General features: G+C 35.7%; 4 protein-coding genes across 6 annotated transcripts in view; 1 reads left to right on the top strand and 3 right to left on the bottom strand.

Annotated features, from left to right (window-relative positions):
• Positions 1-880: 880 nt before the first annotated feature.
• On the bottom strand, positions 881-3,240 carry LOC106155211 (uncharacterized). The gene is made up of 4 exons (XM_087016140.1): positions 3,134-3,240; positions 2,348-2,565; positions 1,819-2,007; positions 881-1,482 (listed from the first exon to the last, which is right to left on the bottom strand). The coding sequence occupies exons 1-4, from the start codon at positions 3,180-3,182 to the stop codon at positions 1,018-1,020; spliced, it is 921 nt and encodes a 306-aa protein (XP_086872266.1). The 5' UTR covers positions 3,183-3,240; the 3' UTR covers positions 881-1,017.
• Positions 3,241-4,590: 1,350 nt separating this feature from the next.
• On the bottom strand, positions 4,591-7,300 carry LOC106155212 (uncharacterized). The gene is made up of 4 exons (XM_013529928.3): positions 6,872-7,300; positions 6,263-6,480; positions 5,798-5,986; positions 4,591-5,462 (listed from the first exon to the last, which is right to left on the bottom strand). The coding sequence occupies exons 1-4, from the start codon at positions 6,921-6,923 to the stop codon at positions 4,998-5,000; spliced, it is 924 nt and encodes a 307-aa protein (XP_013385382.2). The 5' UTR covers positions 6,924-7,300; the 3' UTR covers positions 4,591-4,997.
• A 228-nt stretch (positions 7,301-7,528) lies between these two features.
• On the bottom strand, positions 7,529-16,534 carry LOC106155246 (UDP-xylose and UDP-N-acetylglucosamine transporter). 2 transcript variants are annotated; one of them, XM_087015866.1, is made up of 9 exons: positions 16,336-16,534; positions 15,078-15,191; positions 12,929-13,031; positions 12,089-12,138; positions 11,766-11,847; positions 11,255-11,425; positions 10,536-10,611; positions 10,104-10,175; positions 7,529-9,678 (listed from the first exon to the last, which is right to left on the bottom strand). In XM_087015866.1, the coding sequence occupies exons 1-9, from the start codon at positions 16,410-16,412 to the stop codon at positions 9,443-9,445; spliced, it is 981 nt and encodes a 326-aa protein (XP_086871992.1). In that variant the 5' UTR covers positions 16,413-16,534; the 3' UTR covers positions 7,529-9,442. The 2 variants fall into 2 exon arrangements, with proteins under 2 accessions (XP_086871992.1, XP_086871991.1); XM_087015865.1 differs by lacking the exon at positions 12,929-13,031 and adding an exon at positions 13,606-13,708 and having other exon boundaries at positions 16,336-16,532.
• A 139-nt stretch (positions 16,535-16,673) lies between these two features.
• LOC106178322 (cyclin-dependent kinase 17) overlaps positions 16,674-17,060 on the top strand; it is a 56,877-nt gene continuing 56,490 nt past the window's right edge. Inside the window, exon 1 of one of the 2 annotated variants that reach the window (XM_013561446.3) lies at positions 16,674-16,769. Coding sequence is in view for 1 of the 2 variants with exons in the window: in XM_087015864.1 (XP_086871990.1) it covers positions 16,745-16,769 (25 nt within the window). In the remaining variant the exon portion in view is untranslated. The remainder of the gene's footprint in view (positions 16,770-17,060) is intronic. The other variant, XM_087015864.1, reaches the window with a different exon arrangement.

The following is a 17,060-nucleotide window of genomic DNA, read 5'->3' as shown; positions in this document are numbered from 1 at the left end:
TTCTCACAATTACAATTGAGGGCAGGGCACAGTGCACATTATCAACATCGAAATCATGATGTACAGCTGATAAGTCATTTTATATAATTGGAAAGCCTCCAGGTGGATCAGCACAAATGAATATAAATATTGTTTGAAAATTGAAAGCATGATAACATGATAGCAAAACATGTACATTATTTATTTATTTGTTTGCTAATTTATTTATTTATTTTTGTAAAAGCCTCGTGTCACAAAGTTGGGAACCTGCCATAGTTTACGTATATTGAGAAAAAACATTTATTACAAAATTCTGACAGCTTCCAAATCTCCTCAGGTAGTACTGCGCAGCCATTTCGATTGTCCGGTCATTGCTTAATTTCGCTAATATTGCGTGTTTTTGGGAGATGATCGTTTTGTTTTGTTTTTTTTCGTCAAACACCTTAGCGTAATGATATTGACACGGAAGTTTTCGAGTCGAATCCTCATACTATTTTTTGCACCGGAAGAAAAGAGGTAGATCGGAGGAGTGGGCTATGGGAAGCCTTTTTTTGATACCGTGATATCCTTTGAAAAATATATGAAACTGCACAATTGCACATAAAACATGGATATTTAAAGTATTAGTGTGATTTATTTATGCGTCAAAGTTCTTGAAAAACAAGCAGTAAAATTTTTAGGTTTTATGCATCAAACCAGCTTACTTTACGTACTCATAAGCTATCAGTTTTAAAGAAGAAAATTACAACAGGTTTCTCTTTTCTATGTCATCATTATTATGATAAAATCATTTCCCAATCGGGCCCCAAACTTCAGAAGCTGTGCTGAAATATGTGTAATTTTGTACTACGCCTTGCTGCCACATCATAGTTACCGAGAATCATCTAAAAACAAATAGAAATCCATGTCCAAGACAACTTCAATCGAACTACTTCAATATTTTTAAACAACCAAATAATTAGCGGATTAAAAAGATAAAGTTCTTATTCAAATAATTGGTCTTATCACTTTCATTTCAGGTATGTAGGTCTAATCGTTTTAATACGGAATGAATCTAAACTCCTTTTCTTTGTGTGGTGATTGAACCGCCAGTGACGCTCCATATACGAAAGAGCCCACGTATGTGCCGACGCTGGGGTCGTACTCCCCGCCCCAACCGACCACGGCGATGTAGAGAGTGGTCAAGTCGGCCGTTGTAGTGGACACGGAAAGAGAATTGAGTGGCAACTGAAAAGGGTTACTGGCGATGGCGTCCTGATGATCGTTGCATGGCATAATCTTACAGACGTACTGCGCAAACGCGGCGTTAGGCCCGATACCAAATATGGTGCTGTCGATGCGGTAGTTCTTGGTGGTCTGCGGGTTTGGGCAGAAGGTGATTGCGAGAATGACAGTTTGGCCATATACGACATGGAAAGGTTTGTCTATATGCACCACCTGGTCCAGATACACGAGCCCCGCATCTATATAGCTTTTCAGGTTCATGGACTTTGGAGGATTTATCTAATAAATAAAATAAATATGTACGCTATGGCAGATCTGTGTCATCGACATCTAAAAGTCAGCAGTCATCCATTGTTCTAGTTTATCAGTGTACTTGAAAGAGAAGATGTTGGAGAAGAATTCAAAATGTCATTAAGATTGTTCAAAATAAATAAGATAGCGAACAACATTATAATTTTATCACAAAGTTATCGGCATTGCAAGTGCATTTTTATTGTCTACATGCTAAGCCTATGTCTTCAATAGGAACTTTTCATCATAACAAGAACTTGGACCACTTTAAGTGGAAATATATAACTTTTTAAGTGTCTGTGACGAATGTTGAATTGACCTTGCCTTTTCTAAATCCGAATCTGATGCAGCTTTTACAAACTCCACAATAACGGTAAAAGATATATCCCCGACATCTGAAGCCACTGTGTTCACATAAAGGTCGCTTGTGGCGACCCAGTTTCTCACCGTGCAGTTTGGAGCTGGATTGGCATTGGCGTCAGGCCAGTTTTGGCAAAGTACACTCGCTTCCAGCTGGACATCCACATATGTATAAATGCATTCAAAAGAAGATAATAGGTGCTCGTGCGCGCGTGAGTGCATGAGAGAGAAAGAGCGAGAGAGAGAGAAAGAGAGAAAGAGAGAGTGATTCTCAAAAAGTATGCGTTTAAATTAGACAAACTTTCATTAATTTAACTTGCTTAACAGAGAGATAATGTGAACCACGTGGTCAAGAAAGACAATCCGAAAAAACAGGGATTTGCTCATCAATTTCAGTGCTTTCTGGCACATTATCTTTTTATAAAGCTGAGGAACTGAATCCATTGAAAATAAATAAATAAATAAATAAATAAGTAAATGGAAAAGCACTCACGTTGCCAGCCACTGGTGCTGTAGTGACCGTGAAATTGACCACCCCGAAAGTCGGGTTCCATTCTGGGTTTCTCTGGAGCACTACGCTGACAACGACATCTTTACCTTTGAAGGCGTCGCAGAGGCTGGCCACGTAGGTACCTTTCCCTACGGGTTTTGTTGTCTGTATGGCCCCGGTCACGTACCGGGTACCTGTCTCAATGGGGGTCTGGCTTAAGCCTTAAACAAAAGGGACCCAACTCACTATCATCGTTCAGAGTTATAAAGAATAAAAATGGTAATTAAATATATAAAACAGACGAACAAATTGCTTAGCCAATACATGCCTAAAGTCCATGTTAAGGTCCGTGATAATTTTGCATTAAACAATAACGGTTAACGTGACGGCGTGACGGTTAATTTCAAATAAACATAATAAAACAATCATTTACAGTGGTGGATTTAGAGGGGGTGTCAGGAGGGTCCAGACCCCCCTTCGATTTCTAAAAAAAAATTCACACCAATGGTTCCCTCTCGAAATTAGAATTTTGAATGGTTGAAAAAAAGTTCTAAACCGTGCCAAATGGCACTGTTCGCCCGCTTAAATACCAAAACTTTTCGCATCCGTTGACCCATCCCCCTTCAAATAGTCCTGGAACAGACCCTGATTAAAATACCAACATTTAAATCATCAAGTTATGATATATATATATATATATATATATATATATATATATATATATATATATATATATATATATATATATATATATCACTCCCGTTCCCCATTCACCCACCAACCCCTTACCTTCTCCGAAACAAAACAGAACACACAGACTAAACAGCGCGGCAGACATGTTGTCTTTTCAAGGACCCCTTACAACATTTAGTACAATGAAAGTTGCAGGGACTGAATATATATATATTAATACGTGAGACAAGGACATGCCGTCACTCCTATATTGACACAAGTTCGATCAGTCTGAAGGTTACGGATGTATCATGGTATCAGTTCTCCCAACCTTATCAATCAAAGCACTAGTTTCATTTAATGTGATTCAAATATTTTGTCAGTCGCTCTTTGCCATGTCTAGGAAATGATAAGAAGTTTCGTGTCTGATTGTATTTGACCTAAATACTTCGAAATAAGTCGTTTATAAAGGTCTTCTTACTTTCAGGATACTTGTGTATAAAGTGGTATTTTTTTCAGTATTAATTTATTTAAGTTCAAATATACTTTTTCATAATACAAACTTCGTCTTCTGTCTTGTCCTTTGAGAAAAATACACGTCTTAAAACTGCTGTTTTATCGACAAGTGTGAGCATATTTTTTTCGTGTTCACCAATCAAAAAAATAGAAAACAAGGCAAGGATGAAACACTGGTCTTGGTAAAGCCAATTACGAGATAACAATTAAAACATTATGTCCAAAAGTAAGACTCAAATAGAGATATTAGTACAAAGCTTACAATGTTGCGACAGCTGTTCTATCACAATCTCCGATAAAAAAACACAATCTTCGTTTCGCCGCTTCTGCAGCGCCACTGAACGAACATGCACCTGTGTAACTTATGAAGTTTGGACTTAGGAGGATTTATCTAATGAAGATAATATAAAGGCTATGGCATATATGTGTCATCAATATGAAGAAGAATGAACACCTCTAGTCACAATTACAACTGAGGGCAGGGCACAGTGCACATTATCACAACATCAAAATCGTGATGTACATCTGATAAGTCATTTTATATAATTGGAAAGTCTCCAGCTTCATCAGCACAAACAAATATAAATATTGTTTGGAAATTGATGGCCTGACTACATGATAGTAACACCTGCACATAAACTGGTCATTGTTTACCCTCTCTTTATTTATTTATTTATTTATTTTTGTAAAAGCCCAGTGTCACAAAGTTGGGAACCTGCCATATATTGAGGAAAACATTTATTACAGAATTTTGACATCTTCCAAATGTCCTCAGCTAGTATTGCGCTTGGTGAATCAGCCATTGCCATCGTCCAGTTATGGCTCAATTTCGATATTGCTCGTTTTTGGAGGATGATTTTTTGATGATTCATAATGTTATTGATACGAAAGTTTTTGAGTCGAAACCTCTTTTTTCTCGCACCTGAAGAAAGAGGTAGACTGGAAGCGTGGACTGTGGGAAACATTTTTTGATACCGCGATATCCTTTGAAAAATATATGAAACTGCACAATTGCATATCAAACATCGATTTATTGGTGTGATTTAATTATGAGTTACAGGAATTGAAAATCAGGCAGTTAGATTCTTTAGGTTATGTGCATCAAATCAGCTTACTTAAGATACTTTTAAGCTATCAGTATGAGTTTTAAAGAAGAAAATTACAACAGGTTTGTCTTTTCTATGTCATCGTTATTTTGCTAAAAATTATTTGCAGTTTAGGTCACAAACTTCAGAAGCTGTGTTGAAATATATTTTTGATTTTGTACAACGCCTGGCGGTCACATCATAGTAACACACAACAAAGATTCATCTACAAACAGATATAAATCCAAGATGAAGATATCTTCAATCGAACTACTTCAATTTTATAAGGAACCAAAAAATTAGCAGATTAAAAAGATGAAGTCCTTTTTCAAACAAATTTGTCTTATCACTTTCATTTCGGATATGTAGATCTAATCGTTTCAATACGGAATGAATCTAAACTCCTTTTCTTTGTGTGCTGGTTGAACCGACAGTGACGCTCCATATACGAAAGAGCCCACGTACGCGTGGACGCTGGGGTCGTACTCCCCGCCCCAACCGACCACGGCGATGTAGAGAGTGGTCAAGTCGGCCGTTGTAGTGGACACGGAAAGAGAATTGAGTGGCAGCTGATAAGGGTTACTGGCTATGGCGTCCTGATGATCGTTGCATGGCAAAATCTTACAGACGTACTGCGCAAACGCGGCGTCAGGCCCCATACCAAATATTGTGCTATCGATGCGGTAGTTTTTGGTGGTCTGCGGGTTTGGGCAGAAGGTGATTTCGAGGATGAGACTCTGGCCGTATACGACTTGGAAAGGTTTGTCTATGTGCACAACCTGGTCCAGATACACGAGCCCCGCACCAATATAGCTCTTCAGGTTCATGGACTTTGGAGGATTTATCTAATAAATAAAATAAATATGTACGCTATGGCAGATCTGTGTCATCGACATCTAAAAGTCAGAAGTTGTCCATTGTTCTAGTTTATCAGTTCACTTGAAGAGAGGATTGTGGAGACAAACTCAAATTTACATTCATATTGTTCAAAATAAATAAGATAGCGAACAACATTAAAATTTTATCACAAAGTTATCAGCACCGCAAGTTCATGTTTATTGTCTACATGCTAAGCCTATGTCTTCAATAGGAACTTTTTACCATTACAAGTACTTGGACCACTTTAAGTGGAAATGTATAACTTTTTAAGTGTCTGTGGCGAATGTTGAATTGACCTTGCCTTTTCTAAATCCGAATCTGATGCAACTTTTACAAACTCCACAATAACGGTAAAAGATACATCGCCGACATTTGAAGCCACTGTGTTCACATAGAGGTCGCTTGTGGCGCTCCAGTTTTTCACTGTGCAGTTCGGAGCTGGTTTGGCATTGGCGTCAGGCCAGTTTTGGCAAAGTACACTCGCTTCCAGCTGTATAAATACATTCATAAAGAAAAAAATTATAAGTGCTCATGCGCTCGTTTGTGTGCGAGAGAGAGAGAGAGAGAGAGAGATATTCTCATAGAGCATGCGTTTCAATTAGAGAAACGTTAATTAAATTGACTTGCTAAACGAATTGGTCATAATAATTCGAAAAAAGAAAGGATTTGCTCATCAATTTCAGTGCTTTCTCTCACATGATCTTTTCATCCATTGACAATAAATAAATAAATAAATAAATAAATAAATAAATAAATAAGCACTCACGTTGCCAGCCACTGGTGCTGTAGTGACCGTGAAATTGACCACCCCGAAAGTCGGGTTCCAATCTGGGTTTCTCTGGAGCACTACGCTTACAACAACATCTTTACCCTTGAAGGCGTTGCAGAGGCTGGCCACGTAGGTACCTTTCCCTACGGGCGCCGGTGTCTGTATGGCCCCGGTCACGTACCGGGTACCTGTCTCAAGGGGGGTCTGGCTTAGGCCTAAAACAAAAGGGACCCGACTCACCATCATTGTTCACAGTTAGATAGAATAAAAAAGTAATTAAATATATAAAACAGAAGAACAAATTGCTTAGCCAATGCATTCCTCAAGTCCATGTTAAGGTTCGTGGAAATTTTGCAAGAAGCAATGGCGATGGCGGTTACTTTGAAATAAACATAAAAATAAAAAATCATTAAAACGCCAACATTTAAATCATATAGATTATATATTTCTTAATTACAACTTTTGTGAACGAATGATAAATAGCATTAAATTTCAAATATATTTTCAAACGTCAACCTTCTCCGCCCAGTCATTCAACGTTACAGAATGTGTCAAACACGGAATAAAGAGCCCCCCTCCCCCACCCCTCCGCCCCCCACCCCTTACCTTCTTCGAAACAAAACAGAAGAACACACAGACTGAACAGCGCGGCAGACATGTTGTTTCTACAAGGAGTCCTCACTTACAAATGAGTCCAACGCTCATTGCTCAACAGTGAAAGTTATAGGGTCTATATCTATCTATCTATCTAAATACGTGTGACAAGGAAATGCCGTCCCTCCTATATTGACACAAGTTCTATCAGTCTGAAGGTTATGGGTGTATCATGGTATCAGTTCTCCCAACCTTATCAATCCGTGATCAAATATGGGAATCAATAAAATGCAGTGACAGATAGTTCTTGGAAGAGTAGGGATAACGTGGAAATTTTCACTTCAATGATAACAATAATTCCCCATTTTACTGACAATATATTTGCATTTTTTTTTTTTTTGTAATGCAATATATTTGTCATATGAAAAAGACTTACACTTCTCGATTAAAACGCTGACAATTAAAAAATATCAATAAATGAATTTTATTAATAATAACAGGAGTGACTGATGTGCTTTTATGCGCGCCCCCCCCCCCCCCCCCCCCCCCCTTGTAATTACATTATCTCTTTATGTGGCCAAAATAAGATTCCAACTTTATCAGGCGGTCGTTTGCTTTTGGTCGGAAGTGACTTTAATCATCAAAATCAAACAAAAGGCAATTCGAAAGTTCATTCTTATGGACATTTTATTAACATTTATCAATACAAAAACCTACTTCAATGTGTAATTCCAAATGTCAATGTATAAACTAAAGTTTATTTCTGGTTCAGTGACTAAGATACCGCCATCGAATACTTAGCCAGAAATCCTTTAATATGCTGAACTTCATAAAGAGTCGTCTAAGCCTTCTTTCAATCATGACATCGCAATTTCATAATGGTCACTAATAGGCATTAATTTTAACTTTTCAAAGTTAAGGGGCAGCTGAAATCCAATGCATCAAAGATAACCCACACAAAATACTTGTGCCACAAGCCTTCTGTTGAAAAAGCATGTACATGACTTTTGTAAGTGGACTATTTACGTATTATAAAGAAGATGACATCATATAACAGTTGCAAATAAATATGTATTGTATGATAAATGTATTATTAAAAAGTTGAAGTACAACTTTTGCAAATTGGACCTTAAACAGCACTTAAATGATTTTTAAAATAATACAGGGTTAAAAATACTGCAGGAGACTATAAATAATTTCATAAATATAACTGATTTTCGTTCTATACATGAACAATAAGATTATTTGAGGTAAGTGTCAGCAAAGATTGATAGTCTAGTTTCGACATTAGTGTGGATTTAGGAAAGCAGATCATTTAATTTCACATCAATTATTGAGGAATCATGGAATTTTCCATTCCCTTTCAAACCAAAAGCATATTTCTTCCAAAAGTTTTTTTTTTTTTTTGTAAGCATTCTAAGACTAAGGTCTTAATCTTCTAAAAAAAAATCTACAAACAGAGAGCGATCAACCTTGTACCTTTCCCTTTCTCCAATTGCCCTCTTTACTACTCTGTGTAGTATGATCCTGCTGAATAAAGACCATCCACTGTGTTCCAAAATCTAGAAATCTCAACTAAAAATTCAAGCAGTTTGACAGTAAATACATTACTGACGGAAATTACCCCCCCCCCCCCAAAAAAAAAAGTCTCGAGTTGTACCAAACATTACCTAATGTCCTCAAAGACTTGATAAACAATCATTAATTCCTTGAAAAACATCTCTGACAAAACAAACATTTGCTTTTCTTTAAAGCTTAACACATATCACTGATATCAGTCAGATCTAAACAAAAAATCACTGACACCATTTCCACCTTATGGTGATACTTAAACAGCAGATTTGACAGACATTGATAACACCAGCAAAGGAACTTAATAAATAAGAATGATATTCTCTAAGAATTCATAATAAGGATTTCTTTCACCAATGTTCACCAACAAATACAAGGAGGCCTACGGTACAGTATTAATTTTTCTATTGCATAGATATTCCCTAAAGCTGAACAACCTAGTATACTTAACTGGGGAAGGGGGAGGTTAAAGCCATGCCCAGTTATTGACCAAATTTATTTCTTCCTTATCTACGTAATGTTATTTTAATTGCCATGACACCATGTATCACTCCAAAGCCATGTCCTGTGAAAGGTGATTCGTGCTTGTTTATAATACTGCTACCCAATCCACTGATTTTTCTGTGATCTGTGATCTTTGGTCTTATTTCTTTGAGGCCCTACAATTGGTAACCCCCATTAACTCTAAGCATAATGACACCTCATCTTAAAATAAATAATACTAAAATATAAATATTATAAATCTATTCATTTATCACATCAAAGACTCCAAGGTGGGATCAAACTTCTCTACTGGTGTGTGGTTCTATGTGGTAGAGACCTCCAACTTTACTAATATGTCTTCCAAAATCCTGTGTGTAACACGTGTACTATGAAACAAGTGAATTATAGTACCGAAACATGATGCCAAATCTAAAACCTGATATCAAGTCAGTATCAGTTCATCTGATAGGCTGACTTTAGTGTCTTTTCAACCAATGGGCACGCCTGTACTATTACTCTACTAGGCGACTACTCAGCTTTAGTCTTTCCAAGCAGACTCTTCAAAATATTATAAATATCCACAAATAACATGGTCCCAGTGAAGACCAGCACTGTCCCTACCCAGTGGTAGACTGTGAAAGGGTTTTTGAAGTACATGATAGAGAAGAGGAGACTGGTGAACTTCCGCAGAGTGACGACCAGGGTGACGGTCAGGGACTGGCACTCCGTAGTCAGAATGAACACCGCACGGATGCATATATACTTGAGATCGTTAAGGATATTCATATGAAGAAGACTGGTTAAATCTACATGAAGATACAGTTAAAGCTTTTCAACTTTTCTGCTAACTTTTTTTGATCAATCTAACTCTGCTGGGATTCTGGCTGAATTCCATTCAGTGTAAGCAGCTTATGTCTGGCATGCCTACTCAAGCTGCTAGGGGGTGATTAAATTACTCAAGGGGGTGTGTCAGACAATTTAGCCGCTTACACTGACTGCAATTTAGCGAGAATCCCTGCAGAGTTAGATCAATCCAGCTAGTACGCTGGGTTTATGTGAACACAGTCTAAAACACCAAGGCTGTCTGAGTGACCCAACTACATGATCAGGTTCAGATGGTAAAGGCCTTTGCTAGCCAAGATGGCGTCTCTGGTTGTATATAAAACATGGACTGAATGTAAAGGATATTGTGTTAGTACGTTTAGAGCCAAGAAGAACCACATCCTTGGTATAGCTGGCAGGTAAGGAACATCTATGGGTTCTGAAAATAAAGATGTAAAAACCCATCAACAAGACATGTTTAGGTGTCTCAAAAGATCATTATAAATGTAGCTGACACTGAAATGGGAAGATGGAATCTGCACAAAACATTATAAAATGTGATAAAAAGTTTTTATGTAATTTAATACTACAAAAATAAAATGCTTTTGAGATGAATACAGTAAATAAAATTGATCCAAAATCCTAAGTTACACACAAATTCAATTGTTTTAAAACCAATATGAAGTATGTAGACCTTAGAGAACACTTGAATATATATACAAGTATTTGCTAATACCTTAATCTGTAAGAATTTTTGTCCTTTGAAAAAGTAACATTGTAACATTTTCTTTATACTCACCAGAACCTGTGAAGAGCACAGCATGGTTATATATATCTTTGCCAAGAAGGAGAAATGCTGGTAGAGGAAGCGCATGCTGAAATAATAGGAAATGACACTGTCAAAAATTACCAATCAAAAAATTTACATTATTATAAAATTTCATTTATCGTTTTGCTGAACTTTGTTAATGTGTTGGTCTATCTAATTATCTACGGACCCAAATACCATTTGGTATAAAAAATGTTAGACGTTTTTTATGCTATATTTTCCACAAAATTTTTTCAGAGATTGTTAGACCATCCGCAATAGTACTGTTGATGAAAAGCTACTCTATAACTTAACACACTCAGTCTACAGCCATCAAACTAAAACTATTTCCAAGGAAAAGACAACCAATTTCAAAATGACGCTGCATGCAAACTAATCAAAATGATCATTATCTTTTTATCATTTTGATTTTTTTTTCACTTTTTTTTTGTCAAGGGTTATAAACATTCAGAAGTGGGTCTCATGTTCAAATATTCAAGCATGTGTTAGGCCCCATTCAGAATAGGGGACTAACTAGTCTGAGGACCAAATATGGTTGATCCACTTGAATACGTGGATACAGTATCTATTCAGTGCGTATTAGCGGATTAGACGGCAAGCTTTGTAGTAGGTCTCCATATTTGACCCTTGGACTAGTTAGTCCCCTATTCTGAATGGGGCCTTACTTCCAAGCTACTGGCAATACGTACATTATAGAATAAAGCTTCCTTGGGGTGTTTTCCAAACCTGGCATATATGGTTTCCTGGTAAATGCCCATCCTGGCTGACATGAGGAGGGCAAAGGTCAGCCCACTGATGCCAATTATCCAGATGAACAGGTCGTACATGCCATCGCTGCCGTCGTCAAGGTGCTCTGATTTCTGGAGGCGAAAAAACCCATCAAATTATTAAGTCAGGATGAAATGAAACTAAACTCATCTCAGAAATGAGGGATGCAAAAGGAAAGAAAAATCCTCACTTTTCTGTGAATTTACCCTCAAATACTCCCTGGACACTACAAAAATATCAAAATCCAGCCACTTTCCATATTTTTTTACAATCTTTAGGAAATCCCTATCCTGCCTCAGTCTTATATATAGAAATTAAGTTTAAATCTGAAATTAAATCAATTCCAGTTGGGTTTGTGGTTTGTCAAGAACAAACAAATATATATAAAGCATAACCAATGTGAAGTGAGGCAAAAATGAAAACAACTCTTACCACTTTCTTGGCTGAAGCTATTGTGCATATGGCTATACCAATTGTGATCATAATCACTGATAAATATTTGGATAGTTTATAGCTGGAATAAACAAAACATACATTCAAATAACAAAGTTATTCAATCACTTTTTTTTTTGTAATTCATTAGTTTTTTTAATGAATGCTGAATGCTGAAATTCAATTTTGGTAAAATAAATAAAATCTACATGTTTTTAAGAAAACTGTTAATATGCTAAATACCAAAAGGCAAAAAACGCTTGATCACATTAAAAAAAATATCAGTTGATTGATCTTTGAAATCCTGATCTTGAAATACCCACCTTTTTTTGAGAATTAAAACCCCTAAAAATAAATTTGCTATAAGACTTCCCTGGAAGTAAAAAAAAAAAAAACCATATGTGAATTTCTAGCACTCTAAAGGTGTAAAAAAGCAGGACTTAATCTAGCATGTTTTTACACTTTAATCCGTGTGGTTCAAAATATTTGCCAAATCACTTTTTCCATGAACAACAAATTGATAGTAAAAAGTATGATAAAACAAACATCACGTAATAATAAAATGAAAAGAATGAAATATTTTGGCATTTTATCATGCTAGAACAAGCCCAGATTGTTATAACAGCTATTTTAAAAATAAAATTAGTATTGACTGTCTACAATTACATACAACTATATTAAATATCAGGTATTTTTATATACTTAAAGTTAAATATAATATAAAAGAAAAGATAAACTGATTTCAAATGTGAGTAAAATGTTTTTATTAAATATGTTAAATTAAAAAAAAATCATCTTAAAAAATTTTTAAGGATCAAATATTGTTCATGCAACAATGCCAACAACAAACACAGCCCCAAGTAAGCCCTTTTTTTCACGGGTATCAAGCAGAGTTTTAAAAAAATAAGAAAAAAAACTAGCAAACATGTGCAACCAGACTTCACTCCCACGGCAGAGACATGCCAAAAATGATATTTGTAAAAGGGCAAACAGAGACGAAGATTTGACTCCTTTCTATAAAGATCAGAAAATGGCTTCTGGGAAGTATATTCCTAGAAAATGGCTATTGCTGAATATTTTTTATAAAGCTATTTCACACTGATAACACATTGTTAATTAACACTTGTTTTTTTTCTGCTACTTCTGCAACCCCAACCACTTACCGATCTGAATATCATGTGCAATGGCACAGACACATGGAACCCATAGGTCAGATTATTCACAACTTGGACCATAAAGAATATTGTCACCATAACAACATAATGTCTGCCAGCAAAGAAACAAATAATGATATTATTTTGTTATAAGCAATGCTACCAAAGACATAACTTTCACTGTCTGGACACCTCACAATGCCTGCCTAAGCTGTGCGATAGTCAAGACTGGATTGCAATGTTCAACAAGTTCACCAGATCATTACACACCATTTGTCAAGTACATTTCACCAAACCAGCCAAAATAATGGACTAAAATTGTGCCCTAAAAATTTCAATTGCACCTAACTGGCTAGACGATTAGCAGCATGCTGTTACTGTCATAGCAAATATAAAATTATAAACAGTGGTCCAGAGGATTAAAAAAAAAATAAAAAAAATAAAAAAACCAGTTTTAGAATAAAACAGACATGGCACTTCTCTGAAGAGTTAAAAGCTCCGAGTTACAAAAAATAAAAATAAAAAATAAAAAATAAAGGCATTTTTAAAGCACATTTCAGCCACTTTGGTGAAACATGTCTGGTAATGGTGTTGGATTATGTCTGGAAGATGGCTAACTGAAGCTGAGTGTGCAGCATTTGGCATCCCATGTGAACACAGCCCCTGCTTTGAGTGGCAAAACTTACCGAACGGAAAATCATGTGTAATGGCATGGAGATGTTGAAGCCTAAGACTAGGTTATTCACAACTTGTACCACAAAGAAAATTGTCACCATGACAACATAATGTCTGCATATATGGAAAAAATATTAGAAAATAAATAGAAAGAAAAGCATTTGTTATAAAGCAACGGAAATTAAACCATAAAAACTGAAATGTGGGGTTAATAATTCAAGTTTTCTGCAAGCCAAGAATATAAATATAGTAAGAACATTGTCTACAACATCATTTTAATAAATGTTTTTCACAAAAATGATATATTTAAATATTTTGAATGTCACAATTTGGCTAGCTTTAAATAAATCATAAAAACCATGTTATGGCATACTTGAATGATCTGGATAAATTTTTTTCCCAATTCTTGTGAATAACAATTTGCTCTTGCTTTGGAAAACATACTGTTTCTCAATACAAGTGCAATGGCTTTGGATTTCGTTTAGTGTCTTGTAAACAGTACAAATTTTGGTATAAGTTGTCACTACAAACAGAAGTGACTTGGACAATTTTACAAAGGTGAAATTTTCAATTGATACAAAATGTGATAAGGATAAATTTTCAGTGGTAAAAATGAACAGTAAAATATTTTCGAAACTGGAGTGTCAAATGAGATCGCCAGATTTTGTGTGAGGGTGGAAAGGGGGGTGGGTGGGGTGGAGGTGTATAAACGGACTAGTTAATAAATTTCAATGTACCCAATTCACTTCTGTAATGCTTGCAATACTACAGCAGGCAAAATAAACTGCACAACAACAACAACAGAATGGGCAACATCCAGGGACGAAAGTGACCCCTTCTTTTCACTGCTCGACTCACCGATCTAATGAGAATTTGTAATGGGATGGACACTTGTAAAAAGAGCAGTACGTTTTGCAGAGCAACAGCACAAAGATACATCATGGTCAAAAAGACATAATGTCTAGGAAAAAATAGAAATACATTAATCTTTTAAAGTATTAAATCAATATAGCATTGTGATATGGTTTACTTCATCGTTTTTTTTTTTTCCACTTAGATAAACAAACAGCAAATGAAAGGCATTTACAAATATCTCCGTTCTACAATTGTACTTGTACAATACAGTTGCAATAGACTAATTATGGCTACTGATGAATCAAAATGGGAGGCAGATATTAAAACAATTAAATAAAATTAAAACTCTTAACAAAATCAGCATCAAATATTTTTACTTTTATTATTTTTAGGCAATTTGTCATCAATTTGACTTAAAAATTATAGAGTGGAGTTTTCTTTGCTGTTTTCAGTATTAAGATTCTTTTGACAATAGCAATGTGAAATTTATAGTTAAGGATCTATAATTACACAATCCAATACTTGTATATCATAAGACAATTTTTCACTGTTAAGTTTATAACATATTTGTAAGTGCTTTTAAGGAATATTCAAACAGCCTTTAAAACTCTTCCATATAAATACTTGCCTTATAGGGACAACAGGCTTTCTTCGCCCAAAATCAGCATGAAATATAAACCCTTCCAATGCAATAAACAGAAACTGAGAAAATGTGACAATATTCCCACTGCCTGGAAACTCCCTGGAACAGAACACAACAAAAATGATGAAAATTTTCCACTGAAGCCATGTTAATTGGGCTAATACAACATGTTATATTTTATATTCCATGTCCTGAAAAAGACACTTGGTGTGCTGGCTAACACCCTGAACAAGAGTAAGGTTAGATTTGCTTGCTTGTCTTCCAGTTATTGTCTGCCATAAAATTAAGTACCCATAAAAAGAAAACCAAATGCGGACTTCTGAATGGGTGAGGTAACTCAAATAATGATGCAAATCTTTACTAGCCAAGAAGCAACATACTGTGCAGAATAGTGTACATACAATGGAAGTTGAAGTGGATAGTTAAAAAGAAATGGCCAGCTTGCAGGAAATGATCTCTGTGGTTCTTCTCACATTTAGAAGTTTGTCTGTCATGGTCATTGCCCTCGCAATAGTGTGTGTATGTTTTCACTGTGCCATGACTAGTAGACAAGCAGATGGATCTCACCTTACTTATGGCTCTGTTGATATCACTAGAGAAATCAACTCCAGATGCAGGTAAATACAAAAATGGTCATTCACAGGATAATAGTCTGATTTTAAGAACTGTTGTTGATCAAATTCAACAAATGAGGATGATTCATGTCAGCTCATTGCTATATTACAAAGAACTTAGAAGAGCCACTTCCTATATCTTCTTGAGTGGTCAATATGGCGGATGACCTGACAGTTTATAAACAAATCACAGAATTTTGTCAAGTTGGATAAAAATATAACCTTGTAATAATATGTTTCGCTTTTACACCCTATTTTCTTGTAAATGACCATTTCACATGTTTTCTCACACCAAGAGTCGTTTTCTCAAGTGTACTGCACAGTGTTGCAGATATTAGTGTGACCCATGTCAGATACACGTACCTTACACAGTTGTGCTAGTAAACGAATTTTCACCTAAACTGGCTACATGCTAAATACTGGGTTTTATGTAGTCATACAAAACTAATTTTTAAAAGATGACAATCATGAATCCTATCTTAAGTAGAAATCGTGTCTACTGAAGACTTTTCATTTAAAGTCTTTCAATTTAAGTTTTGCACAACAAGTTCTCTGTAATTTATAAAAACAAAATTTATTCTTAATATTTTTCATGATTCATCCTTCAGTATACACCTTTGTAAACTAACCTGACAAGATATTCCAAGACGACTACGTTGCTACAGCAACCTAGAAAAACCGCTGCTATTGGGAATCCTGGGTGCATCTTCAAGTCTTATTTACAGTACGATAATAAATGTCAAGAAATGTTATCCATCATTATTTTCTTAATGAGCAAGCCACGAGTATCATTTCCTGTAACGCATGCGTGGAACTGTAATGAAGTCGCTCTTATGTTAATAAAAAGATGAATATTTTTTCAAAAACAAATAAAATACAGTAAACCATATTTCATTACCAAGCTAGTATTCATAAAAATAAGTAAGTTCACTTTGCTGGGGATTCAAGTCGTAGATTTTTAAAAATACAGTAGCAAAAGTCGCTTACACCATTTGCACGAAGCAAGGAATCTTGGGTAAACACAATAACCAAGAGAAGATGGTGGCGACACAGATTGAGTTTGGTAAGTAAAGACAGTCAACTTTCTCCTCACTCAAACATTTTAAGGCAAATTTGCATTTGACATATTTATGTTCTTTCCAATTAGCGAGTCTAAAGGGGAAACGCTACAAGAAATAACGAGTGAGTTGTGTTTATCGTCACTCTCTCTCTTGCCAAAGCAAAAGGATCGACAGCGACGAAGTCAAGTTGGTATCTGAAGTGTGTCTCACCGGTGTTTTTACATTATAAAGCTGCGCTTTGGAGTTAACCATTGAATACCATGTGTATGTGATTTAGTGAGGTTAATTTTACA

The sequence above is a fragment of the Lingula anatina genome, chromosome 6, assembly GCF_051362555.1.
Source record: "Lingula anatina isolate TDL-2025a chromosome 6, LinAna3.0, whole genome shotgun sequence".
In the NCBI taxonomy this organism is placed as follows: domain Eukaryota; kingdom Metazoa; phylum Brachiopoda; class Lingulata; order Lingulida; family Lingulidae; genus Lingula; species Lingula anatina.
This window is presented reverse-complemented; position numbering and strand designations above follow the sequence as displayed.

Bases quoted from the DNA above. Each gene is read 5' to 3' on its own strand.
- LOC106155211 (XM_087016140.1), bottom strand. From the start codon at position 3,182: ATGTCTGCCGCGCTGTTTAGTCTGTGTGTTCTGTTTTGTTTCGGAGAA. The intron at 2,008-2,347 runs GTGAGTGCTTTT...GTGGATGTCCAG, and splicing joins CAGCACCAGTGGCTGGCAAC to CTGGAAGCGAGTGTACTTTG. The intron at 1,483-1,818 runs GCAAGGTCAATT...TTTATTTATTAG, and splicing joins CAGATTCGGATTTAGAAAAG to ATAAATCCTCCAAAGTCCAT.
- LOC106155212 (XM_013529928.3), bottom strand. From the start codon at position 6,923: ATGTCTGCCGCGCTGTTCAGTCTGTGTGTTCTTCTGTTTTGTTTCGAA. The intron at 5,987-6,262 runs GTGAGTGCTTAT...GTATTTATACAG, and splicing joins CAGCACCAGTGGCTGGCAAC to CTGGAAGCGAGTGTACTTTG. The intron at 5,463-5,797 runs GCAAGGTCAATT...TTTATTTATTAG, and splicing joins CAGATTCGGATTTAGAAAAG to ATAAATCCTCCAAAGTCCAT.
- LOC106155246 (XM_087015866.1), bottom strand. From the start codon at position 16,412: ATGCACCCAGGATTCCCAATAGCAGCGGTTTTTCTAGGTTGCTGTAGC. The intron at 13,032-15,077 runs GCAAGTATTTAT...CTTTGCTGGCAG, and splicing joins AAGCCTGTTGTCCCTATAAG to ACATTATGTTGTTATGGTGA. The intron at 12,139-12,928 runs GTAAGTGGTTGG...TTTTACTTCCAG, and splicing joins TGCACATGATATTCAGATCG to GGAAGTCTTATAGCAAATTT.